The sequence below is a fragment of the Vanellus vanellus genome (assembly GCF_965231255.1).
Source record: "Vanellus vanellus genome assembly, chromosome: 6".
NCBI classification, from domain to species: domain Eukaryota; kingdom Metazoa; phylum Chordata; class Aves; order Charadriiformes; family Charadriidae; genus Vanellus; species Vanellus vanellus.
Window position 1 is genome coordinate 26,353,893 of NC_138911.1, and position 25,099 is coordinate 26,378,991.

General features: G+C 46.6%; 1 protein-coding gene across 1 annotated transcript in view; it reads left to right on the plus strand.

The window, feature by feature from the left end:
* TSPAN18 (tetraspanin 18) overlaps window positions 1–23,876 on the plus strand; it is a 136,333-nt gene extending 112,457 nt beyond the window's left edge. Inside the window, exons 4-10 of the mRNA XM_082485700.1 lie at window positions 3,996–4,087; window positions 4,848–5,042; window positions 10,467–10,541; window positions 16,672–16,770; window positions 18,027–18,206; window positions 20,711–20,794; window positions 21,913–23,876. Coding sequence (XP_082341826.1) covers window positions 4,025–4,087; window positions 4,848–5,042; window positions 10,467–10,541; window positions 16,672–16,770; window positions 18,027–18,206; window positions 20,711–20,794; window positions 21,913–21,960 — 744 coding nt within the window. The 5' untranslated portion in view covers window positions 3,996–4,024 and the 3' untranslated portion in view covers window positions 21,961–23,876. The remainder of the gene's footprint in view (window positions 1–3,995; window positions 4,088–4,847; window positions 5,043–10,466; window positions 10,542–16,671; window positions 16,771–18,026; window positions 18,207–20,710; window positions 20,795–21,912) is intronic.
* Window positions 23,877–25,099: the final 1,223 nt, after the last annotated feature.

Sequence of the window (25,099 nt, forward strand, 5' to 3'; positions counted from 1 at the left end):
ATTCCTAACTGATTACAGCAGCTGGGGTGTGTTTCCTGGCTGCGCTGCTGGGGATTTTGAGCCTCCCCATCACTTTACAAGATAAAATTCATAGCGGGGGGGGGACGGACGGGGATGGGGGGGAGAAATGTAGAATAATCTGGCTAAGAAAAAGCTGAACATTTATAGCTACATTTCAGACAAAAACAAATGCATCTCATATGTCTCACAGGTCTGAGATGGGACAAGCCAGGGAAAGCATCTGTCAACCGCTGTCTTCTGCAGTTCTGACTGTTAATGTTTGCTTAGCATTAAATGTCTCCTGCGGCGGAGAACTTAATCTGTCACAAATTTGGGGCCTGGAGGAGGGGAGAGAAGATATTTTTAAAAGGTAGATTAAGACATATGTGTTCGGTTTTTATCGCACTTTTATCAGTGCGTAGTAGGAGTAACTTACAAAATTTGTCGTTTGTGTGTATGGCTTAAAAAGAAAAGTGGAAAGAAAAAGCAGCTCTGTGGGTCAGGATTGTCCTTTCATGTCAGTTATTTTCTCCGTGGAGCCTGTCGTCAGGGTCTTCAGGTGCCTTTAGCTATTTAGTAAGGCAGCAGCTGGCACAAATGGTTTCATAATTGCATTATTTGTAAGTAATATTATTTGCATTTTGCTTGCATTGTTTGTAAATAGCGTTAGTTATATAGTCTTCAAAGTCTCGAGCAGTCCTGCATATAGCAACTAGATGGTAATATATTTCATATACGCTGGAGTGCTTGAGCTCTGACATGAAACAGTTTAAGGGCTATGCAAGAGGTCAGATTGTAGTTTTGGTTTATTTGCTCTGTTTTAATCAGTGCGATCACAAGTCCAAATGGTGGTCCAAATGTGCTGCTTCAGAATTTGGGTACCCAGCAGAAAATGGAAAGGGTGTGTTATGCAGGTATGTGCGAGTCTCTCCACGTTCTAAGCTCCAGAACTGAAACAGTTGCTCAGAGCTCCTGTTTCTCAGATCAGATCAGTGGGTTGGCATTTTTTGGAAGTTTGCATGGAGCACTTACAATGTGGAAGCTCTGACATGCTCCGTTCTTGGCTTTGCCAGCCCAGACCTTGCACTGTTGCCACTGACTGCCATTTGCACATCCTGAGTTGAAGGACTGTGGGGTTTGTAGGCCCCTCTGGGCGTGTTCCTGCCTTGAAGCACAGCACAATTAGTAGGGTTGCATTTAGTTGTTGCTTTGCTGTGTGAAGAGCGGTGGGTTTAGAAATTACAAATCTGAGCCCAGCACCACCACTGGGGACAATTTCTTGCCCAGGCAAACCAGCGAGACCTCACTTGTGAAAGCTGACTGTGGATGTGTTCATGCTGCTCCCAGGTAACTGTGGCTGCGTGGCCCTGGCAGTGACGTTCTCAGGACCCAACTGATCAATGGATTTAGAGTTTCCCTAAAACTAGGGAAACTAGTTCTAGCTCACGCCTAGAAAACATTTTAACATACCGAGTGGATGCACGGGCAATGCAAGGAATCGTAACTTAGGTTTGTCTTTGGAAAGAAAAGGAGGCCCATACTTAGCTCGTGCAAACCAGAGGGGTTCCAAGGGAGCCTGCTCGTCTTGCAGAGGAAGCGGAACCAAACATGGAAAGTAAAGTAAGGTGGGAATGTGATTTATCAACTCTACCAAGCAGCAAGACAGCGTTAGACTCAGGAGCTGCTGCTTCTTGGACTACAGGCAGTGTTTTTCATGTGGGCGCCTCTGCAGCGAGATGAAAGTGAATGATGTGAAGTGGCACAATATGGCTAAACTGGTTTGCTTTTTATTCCTTTTTTTGCCTGAGGCTACTATGATATGGATCGTGTGGGTGGGTGCTCAAGGCAGCAGGAGTTAGAAGTTTCTCAGATGACTTTCAGACTTTGGCTAATATATTGAGATTTAGGCATCCTTTGTTTCATAGCAGCATAACTTTTTTTTTGTGTGGTGATGGGAACATCTGGGTGCCTCTAATTCTGGGGCTCTTGAAGTTCCAGTATCCTATATGTCTGTATTTTCATATCCCTCTCTACTGCAGTGTCCAAGCTCATGGGTTAGAGGAATTGAAGGTTCACCTTTCCCATGAAACTGAAGAGTTCCCTCCTTATCTCCTTACCCTCTGGACTTCAAGATCTCTGTTCTCTGTGAGATTTGCAGACATGAATTTAAACACTGTTAGAAAGCTGTGGGAAGCTCCTCCAGGCCCACGGCAGAGCTCTGTGCCCCACTGCATCTCCACCAGTCGCAGTCTTGGCTTTGAGTCCCTCTGGGCAGAACAGCTGCGTATCAGAGGTATAAGAAAATAAACTTTGTGAAGAAAAATATTGCCCTCGTTCTCAGGTTCAGATTCAGGTATGTGTTTCTCCAGAAGTGAGGTGGACTGTAAGACTGGCTTTGTGGATCTGCTTGGGATTCCTCTGGCAAAGGGGGTTCCTTTGGTGGTACCCAGCCAGCAGAGGCATGCTGCCATCCTGCCCCAGGCAGGCAAAGATGTGGAGGGAAAGCAGCTGCATGTCCAGATGAGCTTCTACGTCATGCCATTTGTGTCTCTGCCTGTTTGGCCAGAAGGGAGGAACTGATTTGATTTTTAAACGGAGTCAAAGAAGTGCAGCAAACACACATGCTGTACGATACGAATCTGGCTGTTTACTTCAGGCAGCCCCTTGCTGGGAGCACTGCCCGCCGTGGGTTTTCTCAGCCCTTTAGCTAAAGCAGAGCAGTTCCCATGGTCACAGAGGGAAGCACCCCGTGAGGCTCTACAGTACTCCTAAATTTTGTGGATTAAGAAAAACAATGAAGGAGTGAGAGAGTTTTATTTCTGGTCTGGTGAAAATCTTGGATAATTTCTGGGGTTTTATTTTCTTTTAAGTGAATTGAATGTACTTTGCTAACGTAGAATATCATTGGATGCAGGTCTATTTTGGGAATGGCAAACACAGGGAAGAGATGGGTTAAGAAGCATATGGGCTTGGAGAGGGCTTCTCTAGGGAGCTAAGCAAACTTGTGTTGGAATATGTACGCGTTCCTCTGTGCACACTGCCATGACTGCATTATCTTCCATTTCAGTGAAAGTTTTACTATTTTATGTATTTATTTGTCTGTCCCTCTAGGGTACTTGGTGAAATAATTGCATATTGGGAGACATAGTCACTTCATTAAACAGCAAGCTTTTTGGGGCAGAAACTTTCTTCCAGTGTAGCCTTACCTGGTCGGGGGTTTATAGCTGCTCTTCCAATAGAATTACTATCTTCAGTAGTTTGCTGTCTAATTCAGACATGGAATTTCAAAACTGGTTCAGATGCTTTTGCATTTTTTCCTGGGATTAAAAGCTTACCGACTTTGATCCATGGGCTCTGCCTGCAAAAGGCCTGTGCAGGGTGGAGTTTAGAGCACCGGGACTTTGGTGGCACAGTAACATGTCACACTGCATGACAAGCAGGTGTTGGGCCCCAGGCTGAGTAACTGTGTGAGGACAGCCTCCTCAGGCCCTCCCATGTCCACACACTGCAGTCATTCCCAGCCCAGCTCCTCCAAATGTTTACCTGAAGATGTTGTCCCTGTTTATATGGCATTCGTTCTGTGGAGGAAGCTTGTATGGAGCTAACTCTCCGGAAACGCATGCTTGTGAGCCTTTCAAACATGGCCTTTTTTGTCATGAAGTAGGCTTCGTAAGCTTGACAGGCTTTAGGGATTGGGGGAAAAAATTTCGTGGGATATTTTTTCCCCGCATCTCACTCTGCCAGCAAAGCCAGACCTTTCCTCTCCTGCAACCTTCCTCTTCACGTCTGCGTTCTCCTTTAGACCTGGATGAACGCAGAGACTTAGCAGTGATCATTATCTCCTACTAACCTGTGCTCCGTTGCCTTCTTCAGGTAAGAAATGAGCCCTTCTGTATAAATGACTCCACAGGATCTGGGGGGAATACAAATGGGCAGTAGGATTGTGTCACTCCATTAAAAAGTGAGTGTGCTGAGGAAGTGCTGTTGTTTTGCAGGAAGAATTGTGTCAAGGAACCTGAAGACCATGGAGGGAGACTGTCTGAGCTGCATGAAGTACCTAATGTTTCTTTTCAATTTCTTTATATTTGTAAGTATTTAGAATCCACTTTCTCTCTTGAATCCTCCTGTTTCCAGCAGCCTGCTGCTCCCCAGCAGGATAGGCTGTCATTTGGTCAAGTTGCCGTCGTACAGAATATCCCCTCAGCTTTGCACTAGCAATCACTGAGGGTTTTGCAGCATCCAAAGATGCTCAGACATTCAGAAAGCCAGCACAGCGGTCACCGTTGTCTGAGTTATTCCAGTCTTGGACAAGGGAGACCAGAGCTGTATAGTAGCGTACACGGCCTATCTTTGAATAGCAGAAGAAATTGTTTTCTAGTCCTGGGTGCCGTGCTGAGGTTTCCAGTAGGAAACACAGTCATTTTCCTACCACGTGTAGAGTCATTCTTGGTGACCCTGTTGCTCTTCTCCGTGACATGAAGGGTGGGAGTGCCCAGCCACCCAGGACTCTGTGGCAGGGGGGGGTCCCGTGTGCCCCTTCTCTGGGCTGTCCCTGCAGATGTGGCAGCAGCTTGAGACTCAGTCTTTCAGCATTAGGGAGGAAGTAAGCTTTAGAGCGATGTGTCAAGGAAGAAAGGTGCTTTTGCTGCATATGTTTCACTTAGTGAGCAAAAGACACTGAGTAGCATGTCAGCAGACACCTGCTCAGCAGCAAATATATGCCATGAAGAAACACAAATTCTCCAGGTGAACGCTTGATCAAAAGATAGTGATGACTCCGCTTTTCTTGCAGCAGTTGTTTTATGTTGACCTGTCTCCCTCTCTCTCCTCTCCTTGTGCCGTGACAGCTGGGAGGAGCATGCCTGCTCGGAGTTGGGATCTGGGTCATTGTGGATCCCACAGGTTTTCGAGAGATAGTGGCTGCCAACCCTCTGCTCTTCACAGGAGCGTACATCATGCTGGCTATGGGAGCGATGCTCTTCCTGCTGGGTTTCCTTGGCTGCTGCGGTGCCATCCGTGAGAACAAATGCCTCCTGCTTTTTGTAAGTGTCCTTGTGTTTTCTGTTGCCCTTTCAGTGTTTCCCAAGAATGGGATGCCGTGATAAGTGCATGGATGGGTGTCTGTTATTGTAGCCATTATTCCCTTAGATAATAAATAGGTTTATGGCACTTTTACATAGAGCTAGAAATGCAGAGCATTTTCTTCTTCCCCGTACCAGGCTTCAGCACGATATGTACGGAGTCTAGGAGTGTATCTTAACTTTGTTAAGCTTCATTTCAAAATGGTCCTATTTTTCGTTCTGGTTTGGTTTGGTTTGGTTTCCTTTTATAAAGTGACCAAAAATGGTCCTCTTTTGTCACCTGAAACCCCCAGCTCCACTTGTGGATTCGTTCCTCACTAGTTCACAACAAAGCAGAGGGAAAACGTAGCGCAAAACATCTTTGTAATGGAGCCCCTCATGTCAGCAGAGGTGCCCAGCTGAGAACTGCCTGGTGGCCTTGCATTGCAGCTCTCAACAGCTGGTCACTCCCCTATGCAGCCTACTCTGCTCCTAAAATTAACCAGATCTGTTATCCTTTGGCAATTTTCCCCCTGAATTATAGGGTTAAATTACAGCCCATGAGGTCATCAAGTACTATTTGCAAAGTGCTAGCCTCTAAAATAAAGTCATTTTTGACTTCACCGTAAGTACTGCAGGGTTTCCAGCCATTATCTCTTACTGGAAGGCATTATTAGTTATGTGTCGAAACACAAAGATCGTTAGTTTTATTTTTCTTTTTTGTCATACTTGACCTTTTGTTTCTCCCTCTGGGTCTGTTGGGTTTTTTTTGTTGTTTTTCTTGTTTTGTTTTGTTTTAAAAAATCTTGATCTTGCAGTGTTTTGTTATGATTGTATCTTGCACAGCTGTTTCACAGTGCAAAAGAGGCTTGTCTCTAACTTTAAACAGAACAGGAATGTCCACTTTTCGTGACAACGAAACCATTTTTTCCTAGAGATAAGCCTGGCTCCACTGAGATGAATTCTCTCTGGCACGTGGCTCACCCACCCCTTGAATTCATAACCTGCTCGTAAGAGCCCTTTTTGGGAAGGCATTATGGGTTTGATTTCTAGTGACTTGCCTCAGAAGTAAATCAGAAAACCACGTGCATCAGCTGTGAAGTCATGGAGATCTGCCCAGAGGAACCTAATAAAATGCAAAGGATCAGGTCCAATGAGCCTGAGGTTACTTCAAAGCCTGTCCCTGTCAGTTTAAGAAACTAAAAGTTATGTTTGATGAGAAGTATTGATTGTAAGTGAATGGGAGAGTAATACTTTCGGCTTGGACCACGTCCGCTGCATACAAATTGGGGACCCAGCGGGAGCAAGGGAGCGCTGGGCCATGCTCTTTCCTGAGTTAATATCACAGAGTTACATCATGGTTCGAATGTTTCTCCTGGTGTTTTAGTTATACTCCAGTGCACTCAATTTTGTGGACTGGAGGTAATGCCGTAGACTAGGAGAAACTCTAAAAGTAGTTACTGGATGAAGAATTAGTGTTCAGCTTTGATCAGGTCTTCCAGGGCTTCTGGTATCAAAGTCGACTCTGCTAAACAACCTGCCATCTCATGCCCAACAGCGGTGAAGCACTTGGATGAATATCTGTGCTGATATCAAGTGAGAAGAGATATGTTTCTAATTTCTGCTTTTTGGGGGGCCACACCAGCTGATGTTAAAAGGCATAAAACATCTGTGAAACCAGAAGTCTGATGGGAGTAAGTTTTAGGTGTTGAAAAGGCAAACCCTTCATAAGCGTATGCCAGAGAGCCTGGGAACACCTTGCAAAACACGGAGTGTTAGGCTTTGGGGGGGGTGGGGGTGTGTGGTACTTGGGGAGAAGTTGCTAGATCAAATCAAGTCCACTTACAAAGTTGTTAAAGAATTGATGAGCCAGAGAGGTGCTTGAGTGAGATTTCAAAGTGATGCATAATGTATATCTGAAGCTTTTAGTCCAAATGCAAACAGAAGACAGAAGGGACAAGACAGATGCACAAATGCGTGTTCTCTAGGTTCTGGCTTCTGTGTTTGTAAGGACTTTTATTTTGCATTAAGCAGCTTGTCTTTTGGTAAAAAAAAAAATCACTGTGGAACCTAACATGTTGCATTGAGCACAAGGCTGTGAAGTGTTTCAAGGTTTCCCAGCGTTTGGACTTGGCTCACAAAAAGCAACAAGCATTGGCCTGCGAATCAGGCATTGAATAACTTCTGGGTTGTCCTGAAGACCCTCTGACTGCAAAAGAATACCATAAAAATCAGAATCCAAAGTGTTGTTGGGCATACAACATTTCGCCATGGGACTGAATTCAGCTTTGCAACAAGAACAGTCAGCGTTAGCTTCATTTGGCTCAGTTTTGAGTGCAGACGTCCTGGTTTGCACTCTTGTAAAACGGATGCAGTAGCCCCTGAAGCTTTTCAGCACGGAAATGTGGGTCCTTTGTGTTAAAGGCAGTTGCTGCTCTTTTTGGAACAGCATTGCTGAAACTGGAACAGTAGATGAGTTGTGGAAAAAGAAACACGAAACATTGAGTTGTGGAAATTTCTGATAAACCTGTAACCATCATCAGGAGCTGAGGCAGGATTTTTGACCAACATGGGAGACGCCACTCCTCAGGATGTTCACCTTGGATGTGGGGGGTACCCATGTTCACACATGGGTCTCAAGCATGAATTTGAATGTGAAGCTGCTGTGTCCCGGCCAAAGCAGTTGGCTGTTTAGTGCTCTCGTATATCAGTTATCAATTTAATTTTGTGAGGCAAAACACAATAAGCGGATTTTGACTCTCCTTAAAATGCAGAATGAGAGCAAGTTCTGAAACACTGATGATCCATCTTCTTTTTCTCATCAGCCCTAATGGCTGCTCATGGTTTTTTTCTACAGTAACTATTACAAATCTGTAATGCAAACTGCACAAAGTGTAAATCAGTTTGGGAATGATAATGAAGCTTATCAGACATAATCTGGGAATGGCTGCTTCCACTTCTGCAGAGACCTGTGCTGGAGCTTGGGTGAACATGTGTCTCCCAGTAATCAGTAAATGAAATGCAATTAGCAGGGTGACGGGATTAATCACTTGATCACCACCTTAGACCTCTTAGTGACTATGCTGAGATCGTTCATTCTCATCACTTGTTCTTTGCCCTCCTGTGGTGAAATTAAAAACAAAACAGCCTCTGAGCAGGAAGAAAAGAAGCCACTGCAGAAAACTCCAGCAGTAAGAATAAATTATAGACTTAACTAGTTCGGCAAAATCAAGCAACAGCATTCTGTTAGCAACTGAAGTCCTTGCTCATCTGACTCTTCTTGTTTTGCCATTTGAGCCCAGAATCCTTTTCTTTTCTTTCCATGCAGAAGCAGGAAGACAAAAGGGACGGGGTGGTGCGTGCACTTTTCCAGTAAGGAAAAATCGCTTACAGCTTTGATAATTGACAACAAAACGTTTTGCCCATTCCAAGCAGGTAGTTTGAATTCTGTCTCCATTACTGGAATGTACGATGCACAACATTTCAGACTGTTTATAAATCATTGTTTGGGGATCACAATAGCACTTCTGGCCCCATCTGCCTGCCTTCTGTTTCAGAAAGACCTTCAATAACCTTCTCACACACCAAAAAAAAAAAAAAATCCGGACTTCTCTTGTGTTTATTTCTACTTGTTGCTTCAACCACCTTCATTGGTGACATGTACCGCATGTTTATTACCCTCTATGTGATGCGGTCTTACCAGGTTCTCTGTTCACTCCTGTTTTTCTCACATCGTGCCAAAACCTGAGTTCATTTCTAAACGTTCACTCAGTTTTGTAAAATGATCTTTGAGCCTGTGGGCTAATTCTTGGGATCCTCGAATTTTAGAAAGGCTGACTCTCAAGTGGTCATTTCTCTTTATGGCTATAAGAACATAAAAAACGTCCACCTAGTCCAGACTTCTGGTTCCTCAAGCCCACTATTTTGTCTCCAAGAATGGAAACAAATGCCGTTTCGGGAGAGGGTGTGAGCCTAGCCACTTTCTGCTCTGTTCCCATAGGAGTTCCTCAGCACCAACATTTGTTGTGTTAAGGATGGTGTAGGGCATATCCCCTCCCGTTCCTTTTACTGTTGGTTATGGACTGCATAAGCAGCATCAAATTAGCATAAGGCATCGATGTAACTAAGAACCGGTCCCAAAGACAGGCTGAGTCCTGAGCTCTTTGATGTCAGTGAGCGTTTTCCTGCCCTGGGAGATTTGTTCCCTGCAACACTCTTTTTCCTCTCGACTTGAGTTTTACCTCTAGCTGTATACCAGTTTTCTGTGCTGCCTCCAGGCACTAGTGACTGAGGTGGGAGCCCGCAGGAGTCCCGGTGCTCATCCCAGGCAGGAAACGCTCCGCAGTACCTGAGCGCTCTGGGCAGACAAGGTCCCGGGGGCAGCTCCCTCCCAGCACCACATCAGTCTCATCTCTCCGGGGGTGAGACCTCTTCAGTGCATCTGATTTACTTCTGTGGGGTGGGCGATGAAGGGACAGTGAATCGCTCAGGCTTGGTAACATCATGGAAACAAGATGCCTTTAGTAAGATGGAAGACCAGACTTTTAGACCAAAGCAGCAGAAGGTTGCGAGGGCAACAGGATTTTGGCTATTGCTTTCCGCCAAACTATCCTTAGCTTAAGGGTATGAATATGCACACTTTGGATACAGTACAAGACAAGGATGATACTTGCATAATCAAATTAAAATTATGATGGGGTGTTATCAACTTTCTGTAGAAGTTCAACATGGTTAATGCTTAACTCAGTGCGACCCCATTGTGTGGAGGCAGATATTAAGCAAGGCTAATTTTGTCCTGAAATTCAGAGTACTTTGGAAAGAGTCCATTATTGGTCATAGGTGTAAATGTTTGTATATGTATATGTATATGTATATGTATATGTATATGTATATGTATATGTATATGTATATGTATATGATGTCCCACTACCTCCTTCCATACAAAATGAGCCATGAGCATGTTACTGTAAAATTGTTGATGAAGGTGTGTGTGCATATGTAGGTGTATGCATGTGATGCATACACCTGCGTCAGGACAATTTCACCCTGTATGAACATCTGCGCAATCATAAACTTTTTCCATCAAAGTAGGGTTTACTGTTTTAACCTGCTGCAGATTTATCAGGGGATCCTATGGGTCCTGTAGCCTTATCCTTTTTTACCCATTAGAACCAGGCCAAAACGATTGCAAGCTCCCATGTCCTGTAATGTGGTCAGAGAATGGCTGTGTCTGCTCCACGTTACTATCTCATAAGTTTTTTTAATTGTCAGGGGAAAACAAGTTTCCTCAGTTATTTTTTCCATGTCTTTGGTGACTAGCAAAATGCTGTGTTCCTACTGCCTATTGCATGCACCTAATGGTATGTCTGTCATTTTGGGTTTTTTTTTGCATCTTCTCTCTTCCAGTTCTTCATGTTTATTTTGTTAATCTTCCTGGCGGAGCTTTCAGCTGCAATCCTGGCTTTTATCTTCAGAGAAAATGTAAGTATCCTATGGTGGGCAAACTCTGAACCCCGGTGGGGTTGTACCCAGCTGGAGCATGGTGTTAGGTGGTGGCTGATTCATTTGTAGAGCGACTATTTGTTTCAAATACCAACGAGCCTGCTTCATTACTGCCCTCATTCTGCAGAACTACCAGCAAGCCAGTGAATGCTAACTAACCTGGCGTGTGCGGGGTGGATGGTTTATGTACACAGGAGATATACACTGGGGGACTACTTAAATCCTGAAGTTTTTAGAGTCTTCCTGATTGTTTTGCAGCCAAACCAGCTGCACATTCCACCAGAGAGAAGTTTTATAATAAAGTCACACTAAGGTTAAAAGCAACTCTTTTCTTTTTTCAATATAGCATGTGTTTAATATTAATATTAATAGTGAAACCTCCTGTTTTCCCAACAGAGCCAATACTCGCTCTGCAGTGCAAAAAATCTCTTGTGCATCTTCTAATCATATTCCTTCTTGAATTTTCCTCTCAATGCTGCTTGTAAGTTATCCCTCCTGACCTGCCCTGAGCAAGTCTCCTCATGTCCCATTTTGAGTCCCATCAACAGATGCCTGGCATGTTGCTCTGCTTACAAGATTCTGGTCTGTCTCTCCACAGCTTCATGACGCAGCCTTTCTCCACTCTGCTGCTTTGCATATTATTATATGGCCATCATCCCTCCCCTACGCTACTAGTAAGCTTCTACTACACTAGTAGTAAGCACAGTCTCGTTTGTTTCTCTAACCAGCAGGGGTTTGTGAATATTTTTTTTTATGTTCCCACATGTGCAAAGAAGAGCTTGACTGAACTAGGTCCAGCTTCTCCAGTCAGCCCATCTTTGAAATGCAACTCTGAGTGATGACTGTGAAAAAACATTGGCCAGTAGAGGTGGTCACTAGTGACTGTTAGTATTTATTTTGTTTATTTGGCCTCTGCCAGTAGTATGAGAACATACAGTACATTCCCTGTACTCAGTGTGACAGAAATGTGGCATGAGCATAGAAGGGCCACGTATAATGATGATTTTCTTGAGCCAGAATATACTTTCAATTTTATTCATATAAAAAGATTTTGAGAAGAAAAGAATCAAGACTTAGGAAGCTCACAGCAAGACAGTGTGGTGTTTGTGCAGTAGGACAGTCTTGGGGGGAGTTAGCGAGAAGATTTTTTTTCCCTTTATAAGCTGGTGGTCTTTTGTCTTTGCCTCAGATCTGAAGGCAGTGGGGAAGGGACGGCACTCTGTATACAGAGTGGGTGCCCCATTCCAGCTTAGTCTTTGAGACTCTGCCCTCCTGGGAAGAGCTACCGCTCCATAAATAGGTTGCAGCATGGGAGGTCTGGTGTGTTCTGGTCATTACAGCTCTACTGTTAGGAGTTTTTAGAGCATTCCTTGGTTCAACACAAGCAGCAAGACCGCACACGTAGAAACTGCCCTGCAGATCCAGGTACAGGCTTCACAACAGAGTGGGAACACGGTCCCTGGTGAGCAGGGCCTGGGCGAGCAGCCGGCAGCTGACTGCTCCCACCTCCCGCCTTCCCTGTGGTAGAAGGTAGAAGAAACTCTCTGTGATTCCCGTGTGTGGGGTGACTGCAGGGCTGGTTGTGTCCTCTTCCCTCCATCATGAGGAGCCTGCTTATGTCATGCTTCTGGGCAAAGCATCAGTACCTTCCACTCCCATAAAAGTTGTGGGACACGTGAGGATATGTTACCTCACAAGATAAGGTCACAGGGGTTATTCTACACTTCCGTGGCATCTGGTGGTGTTTTGCGAGATAAAAGTTGAAGAGGAACAAACTTCTATCTTTCCTGAGCTTGTCTCCTTGTTTGCATCACCAGCTTCCCACTCTGTCAGAATGACTGACAAGAAAGGGAATGAAGAACGTCAGATCCCAACATAGCTGGAGATGGCTTCATGCAGAAGTTAAATTCAGTCTGCAAATTCTTGTGGTTTGTTCTGTCCTCAGGTTTCTTCAGAAAAAAAAAAACAGCAAACAGACCAACCTTGTTTTGCTGGTGCTATATATTTTGGTGGTTCATCTGGTTTGGTAACTATTGTGGCTAGTTTTGCTGTTGTCTTGATGAGACTTGATGGCTGGACAGGGTGTCCGTGGGGGCAGGGATGGTCTTTCAGTGAACCCCTGTCAGGAAGAATTCTTCACAATAGCAATTTAAGGTAAGGTTCAGATGTGCTTTTCTCCTCCCTGCGAAACAAGTTGCTTTCAAGGCACGTGTTGGTAAATGCACATTTAGGCAACCTACATTTCTTGAAAACTTACCAAGTGGGTTTCTGTGATGGTCATTGCACTAGTCTCCATATGGCTGTGGCCTCGTTGGGTGCATAAACTGAGACAAAAGAGAAAGATACACTCTATCTGTCCGCCTTCCAGATAATGTTCAGTGACGTTCAGTGCAGCTTTCTCTCGGATAGCGTGTTACATTCAAACTAGCTCCCGAACACTCAGCAGAGTTAAATTACTAATAGGTGAGGGAGTGCAAGAAATTAAGAGACAAAAATAAGGGAGAAAAGAGATGTTTTCTGCTGAGATTTGTCCTGAGAGGAAGAGTCAGCGAAGCAGAGTGTGGTGGTGGGGTGAGTGAAAATAGTATTAGCGATGATGAACTGCTGTGATCTGCAAGTCCGGCTGGACTCCCAAAGAACTGTTTAAAAGCAGCTATGGGAGTCCCAGAGTTTCTCTTCCTTTGTGAAGGAGGTTTTGGAGGGTTGAGTACCCTTTACATCTAGAAGACCCCCCATAAAATGGTGTCTTCCATGAACAATAGAGGCTGTGGAAGACTGATCTGACTTGTGTTCAGCAATTGCTCTTTATATGCCCTTCAGAGGTCTGGATGGGAAAAACCCTGGAGGGATATTTGACTCTTTTTCTTAGTGAATTGTCTTAGCAAGCAAGCGGCATGGTAGGAAGAGATTAGCTCAGTGGCACGGCTCTGGACAGAGTCAGGATGTTTGGATTTTTAGCCCCAATTCTAACGCTTAACAGAGAAGTTGCTTTGGTTCCCGATACCTCTGTTTCCTCAGAATAAGGCAAAAACTAAAGAATATGCATTGTCCATCCCTCGGATGGAGGGAGCTGGAGTCTCTTAGGTGGAAGGCGCCATGGAAGAGAGAAGTGCAGGACTGGTGGCTGTACCTACAGTACAAGCACTGTAGTGTGTCAGAAACGTTAGGATGCTCCCAGGAGATGCAGGTGGAGAGGGGTGTTCCCTGTTTTCCAAGCAGGCTCTATGAAGCCAGCTTCTTGCACAGCGTTCAGTGTTCCTTGACACAATGCTGCACCAGAAGGCTGTGGCCTTCCTGGCCAGTGCCACCACACCTGTGTTGTGCAGGAATGCCCTCTTTTTCGTAAGGCCCCTTCATCCGGCTGCAGTGATCCCAGCCAAGATATTTTTTGAACCAGTTTGACAAAAAAAAGTCCCACTTCACTCACTGGTGTGTAAATATACTCATGCAAGTGCTTTTTCTGCACTGGAGGTGCTCCCCCCAGAACAGCTAGAAAAAACCACAGCTGAATGGCTCTTTATGGTCCACGACTGTGGCTGGTATAACTGTGCTGTCAGAAGTGTGTGGGAAGATCTGGTTTTATTAGTAGGTCCTTTGCTCCCTTCTGAATAGTTCTTGCTGCGGTACTCCACTGTGCGCCGACCCCATCGGTGCCGTTAGTAGCTTCAGCGAGAAGGGGGGGGGCCGTGGCCGCGTGAGTAGGACTGTCTTACTGACTTTTATCTTCTTTTGTCAGCAATTTTTTAAAAGAAGAAAGATGCTTCTGCTGATAGATTTTTTTTTTTTTTTTTCTTTTTTCTCACCCCCATCCCCCTCCCCCTTCCCCCGGCCCATTTTTCTGAACTTCAGATCCTCAGGACAAATAGTTTAAGAGCAACAAAGTGGAATCAGTTATTTTCCTGGCAAACTTACCCTTCCAGCACTAAGCTTTGTTTTAGGCCAAGTCTCGTAAAAATCGCACACAAACTCTGAACAATTTCCTCTGGGGTTGCTGCTGTCAAAATAAAGAGTGAAACCTTTTGTGTTAGACCCCGCCAAAGGCACTCGGCTGGGATTATTACCAATGGTAATATCAGTTTCAAAGTCCGCGCTTCAGAAACAGGCAAGCATCAAAAAAAAAAACCCAACCGTGCTGCTGTCTCTGTAGGGCAGGATGCTGCGTGGATAAAGTACGCAGAGAAAGGGAAGGGAAGGAGAACACTGAGGATGTATTTCAGCATCTTCTAACCTGACCTTCCTCCAGTGCACCAAATTCCCGAAGGAAAATGCCATGTCCTCTGGTATTTTTAATATTCAAAAGCAAGAAATGAGTTAATATCTGTCTCATAAAAGTGGCTTGGGAACTTAGCTGCATATCTAATTGGAAGGTAGTGAGATTGAGCTACCTGCATCATTCAAGTCTTTGTGGCAAGGTTTAATCCAGTATTGATTTCGTCATTAATTTTGGCCTTAGTTTGTATTTGTAAAAGAGAAGATATTAAGTGGTATTTGGGGGTCTTTAAAAGAGTCACCACTGATGCCTTTGTTTTTTTAATTTTCTTAAATTTTCTGATACAGTTACAAAGGAAACAAACGATTTTGTGCTTGTGCTTTTGTGCCCATCGCGTACATCTCATACATATGTATGTGTATGTGCGATATTTCACATTGCATACCAAGAACCTGAAACCAACTTGTAGCAGTATATGTTACTGCATCTGCAGTGCTGTATGAACAACAGGAAAAAAAAAAGGGGCGGGGGGGGGAGGTGTCTTTTTCAGGCAGCTTAATTCCTGATCCTGCAAGTATGCAACACTAGAGCAGTGCTGTATCCAGCCCAGTCCAACCCCCTTCCCTGAGGCTTTGCAGTGGCAGAGAGATTTTGCCTGCCTGCATCACAAATCACAAGGTATTTTGGAGAGGGGACCACACAAGTCAAGGCCTGTTGGGAACCTGAAAAGGGGATTCCTTGAAGTTTTCATCCTGAAGTGATAACAAGGCAGCAATATTGAATCGGGGCGTTCAGTTTAACAAGACCATTAAGTTTGCATATTTACTAGTCCTCCAGAGAGCGATCCTAAGTAAATGTAATTTCGAGGTGTCTAACTTTTTTGAGAAGACTCTAAGCCAAAATGTTCCTCCAGTTTTTCTGTTTTACCGTAAATGTAAACAGGAGTAAATGAAATTCCATTCGTTTATAGTGTTGACCTTAGGAAAAATGTTTAAATGATCTAAACACTGGAAACATAAAGAGGATTTTTTTCTTTGTGTGTGTGGGTTAGTTTAGGTAATCTAAAGCACTGTCAGGAAAATGATCTTTTTTTCCAATTCATAAGTTGACTTGAACATTTCATATTCATTACATGCTTTTTACTTCCTTTCCATTCCCAGAAAGTTTCATATTAAGGCTTCATTCTGCTTCCTCACACATGGAAGTAAATTCAGACAGTTCCCCAGTAGGAAGTTAGCTGGTTTAAAATGAAAAGTGAGGGGAAAATCATGCTTTGATTGCAGACCTCATGAAGCACAGTAAGTCAAACTACTCTTTGGGTATGAATTTGAAGATCTTTCTAAAATCTGTTTTAGTCCCATTTCAACCTATGAAATGCTTTCAAATGGTGCTGAAAATTTAAAAAAAACAACCAACCTTTAAGTGTAAACATTATCTTACTAGTACAGATATAATTCAGTCCCTGATTTTCAAGGAGCAGCAGTTTTATTCAACAGGTACCATTAACCCTGGATGCAGATATGATTCAGCCAGTGGCTTTTCCCATGTTTGTCCTCTGAGGTTTGCAAAAAAAAAGAACAAAACCAAACGGAGGAACTTCTTTCCTTTGAGGGTGGCAGAGCACTGGAACAGGCTGCCCACAGAGGTTGTGGAGTCTCCCACTCTGGAGACATTCAAAACCTGTCTGGACACCGTCCTGTGCAACCTGCTGCAGATGACTCTGCTCTGGCAGGAGGGTTGGACTAGATGATCTCCAGAGGTCCCTTTCAACCTCTACTATTCTGTGATTCTGGGAAAACAATGAAACAACCCCCAGCATTCACAGAAGGGACCTTTGGGAAGTGCTTGGGAAAGGTGTTGGCAGCAGCCTTTACGTTTCCACCTGTCTGTGCGTTTCAGCTGACCAGAGAGTTTTTCACCAAGGAGCTGAAGAAGCATTACCTGAGGAACAACGACACGGATGTCTTCTCTTCCACCTGGAACTCTGTTATGATCACAGTAAGTCAGGCCATGCCAGTCCCATGCTGTCCTTGGTCAGCGGCCATCAACACGGTGTTCAGTACCCTCAGCCCACCCAGGGTCAGCCTGCTTCAACCGTCCTGTCGCGTCAAGCATAGCACCGGGGTTTGTGGTGGTGGTGGGAGGGAGATGAGATGGCAGCCTGTCTTTCTCGAAGTGAGTTGCCATCGGTCCTGAGAGAGACGCTCCCAGTGACTGCGTCGGCCTTTGTGGTTTGCCAAAGCCACGTGTGACCTGACTGGGTACCCCCATGGAGCTGTCTGCAACTGGATATCGCTGCATTTACCCTGGACCTTTCACCTTTCAGACTACTTCAGAACTGTTCCCAGCCAACAGCAGCCACAAACTGGTGCTGAATAATGGCTTTTTTGTTAGCTCTTGTGAAATGAGTTGGTAGGTGGCAAATTAGGCAGGAGTGTGCCTAATGGTATATTTTCAGTGTAGACATATTAGCTGTCAAAATTGACTTTGTTATTACAGTCCTAATCAGGCAGGTTAAAGATCGACTGTCATTGGAATTGGAGTTGTTATTATCTGCTACAAGAAGTTCTGCATGCGTGTGTGTGTGTGTGTACAGGTGTGAACTTAGTGCTCAGCACAGCTTACAGTGTTTCTCTTCAGGAGTGAAGAGCAGGATGTCAGGCCCTGCAGATGAAAAGTCAATTTTAATCTTAAAAGAAAAAAGATGATTGCTGCCCTTCATGCTGATTCAGGACTTTAATAAAGACATTTCCTTTTGCTGACTGAAAGGAGACAGAGTCAGAGTATGACTTGAATCCTTAAAAAGGACCTGACTTGAATCCTAAAAAGGTACCCTACTTGGATCACCTAGGAGTGCCTTTGAGCAGCAACAATCCTGACCATTAGCTGTGGGGAGACCAGGCCGTCAGGAGCCTGGGTTGTACTGCTGGCTCCCTTACAGACTTGCTGGGTGATCTCAAGCAAGTCATTCTGGATGTGCTCCAAATCCCTGTGTAGTTCGTGGCAGTATTCCCGGTGGTACCTTAGAATCTACAGTATGACATGGGAACAGCGGGACTTTATAAAAAGGCTTTGATGAAACAGAAGCTCCAAGGTACAAGCACAACTCACTTTGGAAACAACAGTTGTTTTGTCTCTGCTTTGACTAAAGCTTTGATCCCTACAAGAATAGGTCTTTGGTAGATTTCTCCTATCTGTTTTTAGGGCAAAGTGTCAACTCTGTCCTCCTTTCTTCTCTGCCTCACTCTCCCCAGTTTGCCTGCTGTGGAGTGAATGGACCAGAAGATTTTGAAGCTGTCCCTCCTCTTCCACACTCCTCTTTGGAAACGGCGACACCTGAGGCTTGTTGCCAGCGAGAACTCCAGAGCCGGGAAGGGATGATTGTCAACAAGGAAGCCTGCCTCACGGGCATCGAGAGGTTCCAGAACCGACAGGTAAGGGAAGCCAAATGCCAAGAAAAGGAGTTTCACAGCAGGCAGAGAGATGGCTGGGGTGGTCGTGGGTAACTAGTGAAGCTGGCAGGTTGCGCCATTCTGACCATAGCTCACATCCTAATTACACTGCTGCTGACAGCTTTTGAAGTCATGGCATATGTCTGATTTTGAAAATCCCCTTTCATTGCGTGCACTGCTAAGTCCACGTTGTGCTGTATCAGCAGTAATATGAAGATTTTCCCAAGGGATTGAGAGGTGGGGTGGAAATTTACATCAAGTTTTATTGTGTTTCTGAAAGTTAGCACTATCTCTGAGAAGTTAATTTGCAAGCCACCACAGGTCAGCAAGGATGGGATGGAGTTGGCTCTTACTGGCTGTGGTAGTGGCTCCAGTTTAGTTCACAAAGACTCCTCATCAACAACATATTCAACCAAGAGATCAAGAGTTAAACAGCCACGGAAAACCATGGCTGTTTTCCAAGGAAGAGAAGTGTTGGAAAGCTGTATTCTTCTGCTCTTTAACTCTTTACAGTAGAAAAAAAAGGCATTTCTTTTACCAGGCCTCTCGACTTGGCAATTTTTTCCCAATACTAGACTGGAACAAGATAGTTCAGCGTAGTGTCATCGTAGTGTCATGTTTCCTTACATTGTCACCAAGATGGGAAGTTCAAGAAATTTTCTCGCAAAGCTCCTGACTGTGTTCACCTCAGCATTAATAAGCCAGCTCAGCTCTGTACTGACCCTATGTACAAGCCTCTCTTTCTCTCCAGACTAAGCAGTGGTCCTCTTTTCAGCACTTGATAGCAGATTGTGAAAGAGAGTACAGGAGCTCGGAAGCAGCGTGTGAGCTGTTCCTTGCCTGGCAGCTGGAAACGGCTGGCAAAGGCGCGCTGGGTGAGAGATCATAGCAGACAGCACCGTACTGCTTCTGCCAGGTCTGATTGCCGTGAAAGGATGGGAAAGAGTGAGAGGAGAGAGATGACAAACAGCAGGGAGGGAAAGAGAAATACATTTTGAGAAACAGGGTTAAAGCAGGTAACCGATTTAGCTTTTCCTAAGCGGTGATGCTGAGGCCTACCACTTCTATGGAAAGGGAAGGTTCCCTGTGAGCACTTGTCACCGCAGGGTGTTGGTGGAAGCAGCAGTGTGCACACCCACTGTCACCAAACACACAGTGAGGCACTTATGTAAAATCGGAGAGACTCTCCCAAGCGCCTGACGGCTGAATTCAGGCATTCCTGGAGCAAAGTCAGGGTCTCGGGGCACCATTGCTGGTAGGACAGTGCTGGCCACACTTGTGCTCAACCCCCGTCTGTAGCCAGCTGAGTGGGACACGCTGGAAGTTGGGTTAAGGTTGGAGTTCTGGCAAGCCCCCAAACATTTTGTTGTTAGGTTGGATGGTGTTTCCTGAAAATAAGGTTGAAATGTGGCTGCTGCTGAGTGGTCTCACGTTGACAAGAGCGTGGTTTCAACAGCTCAGTTACCGCCCCAGTGGGGACTCCCTGGGTCCACCTTGTGAGTAGGTCCCCTCTGCGCTCCCCCTCGCTCCCCTCTGGTTGTGTCTCAGTCGCAGTGAGCAGGGTCTGGCACGGGCACCAGTAGGTAGCTCTTGTGCTGTCTTTGCAGTTCAGACATTTTCTTTTTGGGTGGAAGGAAAAAATCAGGTGATTGAAACACCCCAGCAGTATGGATGAGATTGAATGTGTATGGGTGAAGTACATGCTCAGTGGAGAAAGGAGCTACTTTTTACATTGGACAAACTCCAATCTACTTTTTTATGTGTGACCTATTTGCGGAAATTTGCTGGTGGGCTGGAATTTTAGGCTGGGAGAACTGAGGCCAGGATAAGCTGGTGATTTCCAGAGACATCCTGAAACCTTTGCAGAAGATGTACCTGTTAACTCTACGAGCAATAATAAATGACATTAAAGATGATGGTGGCTGTGCTGCACACGTGGAAGGACTGCTGTAGCGCGTGGCCCTGAGTTCTTAGTGAAATTAATTCTCCTATAGCCAGAAGATCAGCAGATGTTCATCCTTCTTCCTTTGGGTAAAGGCACAGAGAAATGGTCCTGAGGTGTCAAAGAGCTGCTGGCTATGAAAGAGAATTCAAGAATCTCCTGCCTTGGCTTTAAATAAATTGTCCTAATCCCTAGCCAGCCTGAGGTGTCTGTCATCTGCTCTGAGGGTCCTTTCCTCTGTGCTTAGTCTCTGCCCTTTGCAGATGGAGGGCCTCTCTCCTGCTGCTCCTCTCGGCCCTGCAGGAAGACACAGTTCCTCATGGTCAGTGAGGGGTTGTGGGTGTGCACCGCTCCTGTCCCACTGCAGCAAAACCTTCTCCTCCCCGGCACTGTCCTGCGGGTCTCTGCCTCCTGTGCTGTGTGGCTGGGCCAAGGGGTGAGGGGCAGCCGTGCTTGTGGTGCCTGCATCTGAGAGCACCTCTGAGCTGTGAGAACAACCCAATATGCTGCTCAAGTGTGTCTCACCACGTTTTGTCCTTCCTAGGGTTGCTACACGGTGATCCTGAACTCCTTTGAGACCTACGTGTACCTTGCAGGAGCCCTTGCCATCGGAGTGTTGGCCATTGAGGTACTTACTGTAGCGTGACTAGAAGAAAAGCAAGTGTCGGTAGATGTCCAGCAGCCAGGGGAAGCAGCTCCTGCAAAGTGTAACTTTAGTTTTAGTCGCCTAGAAAGAGCCAGGTGCTTGGTCCTTTGCCACAAAAGGCTGGGGAGTCACGGGTGCCGCACGCCTGCAGCGCCGCAAGCCTGCAGTGCCGCCTCGTGTTGGCCCCGCCGCAGAGCTCGCACCCTGCCACGCTGACCACGGGGACTTTGGGCACCCCGCCGCAGAGCTCGCACCCTGCCACGCTGGCCACAGGGACTGTGGGGACCCCGCCGCAGAGCTCTCGCACTGCCACGCTGGCCACGGGGACTCTGGGGACGCCGCTGCAGAGCTTGCACCCTGCCATGCTGGCCACGGGGACTTTGGGGACCCTGCCGCCTGCCCCCGGGCCCCGCACAGTCACTGCCCTTGTCGCGGCAGCAGCCCAGCAAGGTGGCTGATCTGTTGCTTGGTTAACATGTTCAAACTGTGCCTTTGCTTTAAAAACTTCTGTTTAGAGCCTGAGACTATATTGGCTCCAGAGCATCTCCATTATCCAGCATTAGTGTCTGGCTATTTGGTGATGTTTTGGAGGAATGGGCTTCCACCAGACATGACATCAGCCCAGAAGTGATGTCGCTGCAGCACTGCTGTGGCAAGGCCGGCTGCTTTCCCCAGTGCCCTGTCTTGTGCAAAGGAGAAGGAGCTGGGCAGAGCCCCAGCAGCCCCCATGAAGGTCCCAACTGTGCCTGCTCCGAGCAGTGGGCATGGTGTGCGGAGCAGGGACCACGGAGCCCGCTCCCCTGCGACACCAAGGGTGGTTTGGGAATGAAGCCAGGCTCCTGCTGTAGCCACAAACAGTTTGGGAGACAGGGGGAGGAGGGGAGGGATCACCTTCAGGAAAAAAAAAAAAAGTTTTTCCACTCCTGGCTGGTGGGAAGTGTTCCACTCACTGCGCCACTGACTGCTGGGCAGGAGGGAGTGACAGGAGTGGGGCTGGGGCTGGGGAGGGCTTTGCTGATCTTCTGGAAGATATAGCTGACTCTTGTGGTTCTCTGTTTTGTTTTTGCCCTCTTCTCCCCCCCCTCCTCCCCACCTTCCAGCTGTTTGCCATGATCTTTGCCATGTGTCTCTTTCGAGGGATCCAGTAGGAGATGGCCCGTGAACCACTGTGTTCCCCACGTACTCAGAAGAAAGAAGGAAAATCAGAAGAAACGAAACCTGAAAACACCCAAAAAACCTTTATTTTTTTTAACAAAATGGGGTAGGGAGAAAAAAAAAGAAAAAAAAAAGAGGGTTGTAATATATGAATGACCAAAAGGATTGTACTTCAGGGGCTGGAACTTTGAGGTGATGTGCACTACACTGTACACCGGACCCTTGCCCAGAGCCACCCGCAGCAGCCGTGGAGCAGGAGCTCAGCGCAGCCGATTGCACTAGAGACTGATGGAGCTGGCAGGGGGGAGCGGGAGGACAAGCCCAGCTGCCTCTCCTGCGAGGCCATGCCTACTGTTCACAACTTTATCCTGTTTTAGACAGCAAAGGACTGAAGAACAGCCACGCAGGGGCTGGATAAGGCAACAGGTTGGCCAAAGTCTCTGACTATCTAGGTGGGTTTGCAACAGGCAGTGGTGGCTCATCTCAGAAGTAGGTCGCCGTTGTTTGTGTGATTCTGGCTTTAATACCCAACCACAGAATGAAAACACACGTCATTCAGCGGAAGCTTTGCCCCTGTCACCTGAAACTTGTCAGAGAAGTCGGGCACTTCAGTGAGACTGGCTTTTCTCTGGAGCCCCAGGCAGGGGCAGCGTGGTCTCACTTAGCGATGGGACTCAGCTGAGGCTGGCTGACGGAAGGCCAAGAGTTTGGTGCCTACCTGTCTGTTTTTACCAAGATTTACTGTTCCTTGTTGTGAAAAAGAAAGAGAGCAAATAGTTCCCTGCTGTGCTCCCATCTCCTGGGAAAAATAATGGCTCTGGAAAAGAATCATTGATACTGCTGCCTTCCTGAGAAGGGGAGGAAATAGTCTTTAAATCTTGTCGGCCGTTGCCTTTCCCTTCATACTTGCAAAAAACAGTTTGTGGTGCTCTGTTAGCATAAATATTTGCAGTGGATTCCTACATGCTTTCCAGCCCTAAGGGGAGTTCCAGGCATGGTGCTGGATGGAGGAGGCTGAGGTTTGTCAGTCTCCCATGCTGTTTGCCTGAAACAGTCTTGTGGTGTGATTTCTGCTCGGAGGATTTCCCCCGAGATCCTCCCATGGGCTCATGACAAAAGCATCATCAGAATTGTTTTAGTCTGCCTGCTAGTTGAGAGTGTTTCCTCCCTTGAGACAGTCTGACATTTAACTAATGTTATCATCTACTTAATCACTTGGAAGTGAACCTGAGGAAGATGCCTGGGACTGGACCTTGGTCAGAGATTAAGATGGAACTCCTGAGGCCCCAGGAGCACCCAGGGTACAGCCAAACCACCAGCCGCTGCTCCAGTGGTCGTGGTTATTGACCCAGACAGGTCACTGGTTTCTCTCCTCTGGAAGCCTCAACCCCTGTTGCCTTAATTGTTCATCTGGTCACTCCCTGACCCCAAACTCATCGTGCTTGGTGGAGGACAGAAGGGGCTGTGGTTTCTTGTTTTGCATCCTACAGATTGTAGGATCTGTCTTTTTACAGATTTTATAGGCTCAGATTATGGAGCCCTTTTATATAGGCTTAAACCAGTCCCTCTGAAAGCCCTGGGAAGGCAGGCGAGGGGGCAGAAGGCAGCAGCGAGGAACCGTGTGCCCAGGTTTGGCAGCAGCAGGTGCCCTCTGCCTGGCTGTTCCCTTAGGGGCTGTGTCCCTTCGGCGCTCCCACTGGCACCGCGCAGGCGACAGGGGAGGAAGGAAAGCAGCGGAAAGACTGGTCTGTAATAGACAACGATCCTGGCTAAATGTCCAGGTTGGGGAACCGGGATATGAGGGAACCAGGGAGGAGGCGTTAGAGCTTTTCCAGGCTTCATTTGAAAACAGCCATTTGCTCATCAGCAGGAGAGGGCAGGTAGAGCTGCAGCCCCCCCCCCCCCCCCCCCCCCCCCCCGCGCCACAGCCAGCATATTCCAGCAACGGAATAGGAGGCCAGGGCTGCTGAGCCGCCTCGGATGCTGCATTTAAACCTCGTGGAAAGCTTTTCTGAACTATTTCCTTCTGGACCTGCTTTTAATGAGGCATTTTAGCATTAAATTCTGGTCTGTTGCTTAATGAAGGAAAACAGTTTTGCTAGCCAAAAACCAGCAGTGTTTGTACCCGACAGCAGGTGCTGCGCTTAAGATAGGAAAAATCTGTTGCATCTACTCGTCGTGCAGGGAACGGGCCGAGCAGAAGGCGAGCTTATCTGTTCTGCTTCTGCCTCAGGAGCCGGTGTCAGCGCCGGTTCTGGGAGAGCAATTCCCAGGGGAGGAATAAAACCATGAGCGGATATGGTAATTTGGCTGGAGGTGAGCGAGAGAAGCAGAACTGCCTCCCCCAGACTCCAATTTTTTTCCTTTCCCTTCAGTTGATTATGCACAGGCCTGGCTGTCTCAGGTAAGAGCCTGGAAGGTGAACACCCTGATTTTTGTGCATGGTGGGTAGCTGAAGGGGGAAAAAGAAAAAAGCCTTAAAGCCTTTTTCTGCCACCAGTGGCACGAGGGAAAAACTGTCAGAGCTGGGGGGAACCGGACCAAAGCAGCCAGAGTGCCAAGTGATAAATATACATGCCTGAAAGCAGGATCTCTGCTGGCTTATTTCTCTTTGGCTTTCATAACTCTGTTCCCGTTGCTTTGTCTGGTTTTAGCTTTCTCACTTTGCCTCTCTCCCTAATGGTAGTCCCTGTATCTTCAGAAAGATCTCTAGTTCGTCTGTTACTCTGGCCTTTGCACAGCTGCTTCTCCTCTCTTACCTTCTCCGATCCCCCATCGCTCTTTTCTGGATGAAGACTTCAAATCCTCTCTGCAGCTGGCTAGCGTGCCACTGGCAACACAGCTGGAAACCCCAGCGACGGTCGGTTTTAAACAAGAACTGGAGATCGCTGTAAAGATACGTGCAAGTCTGAGAGGACCTGTGGAGGTTGGCAACAGGCAAGAAGGAATTCCCCCCCCCCCATGGGAGGGGGGGGAATTTCATGAACAGGCAAGCCCAGAAAGGTGACTCCCGCTGTATGGCAAAGCATGTAAATGTGTTGGGTTTGTCCCTTGGTTTATATGGCTGCCCCCTCTGTCGTACAGTAGTTTTCAGAACAGTAGGCAGGAGAAGCAACTGTATTTTTTCATTTG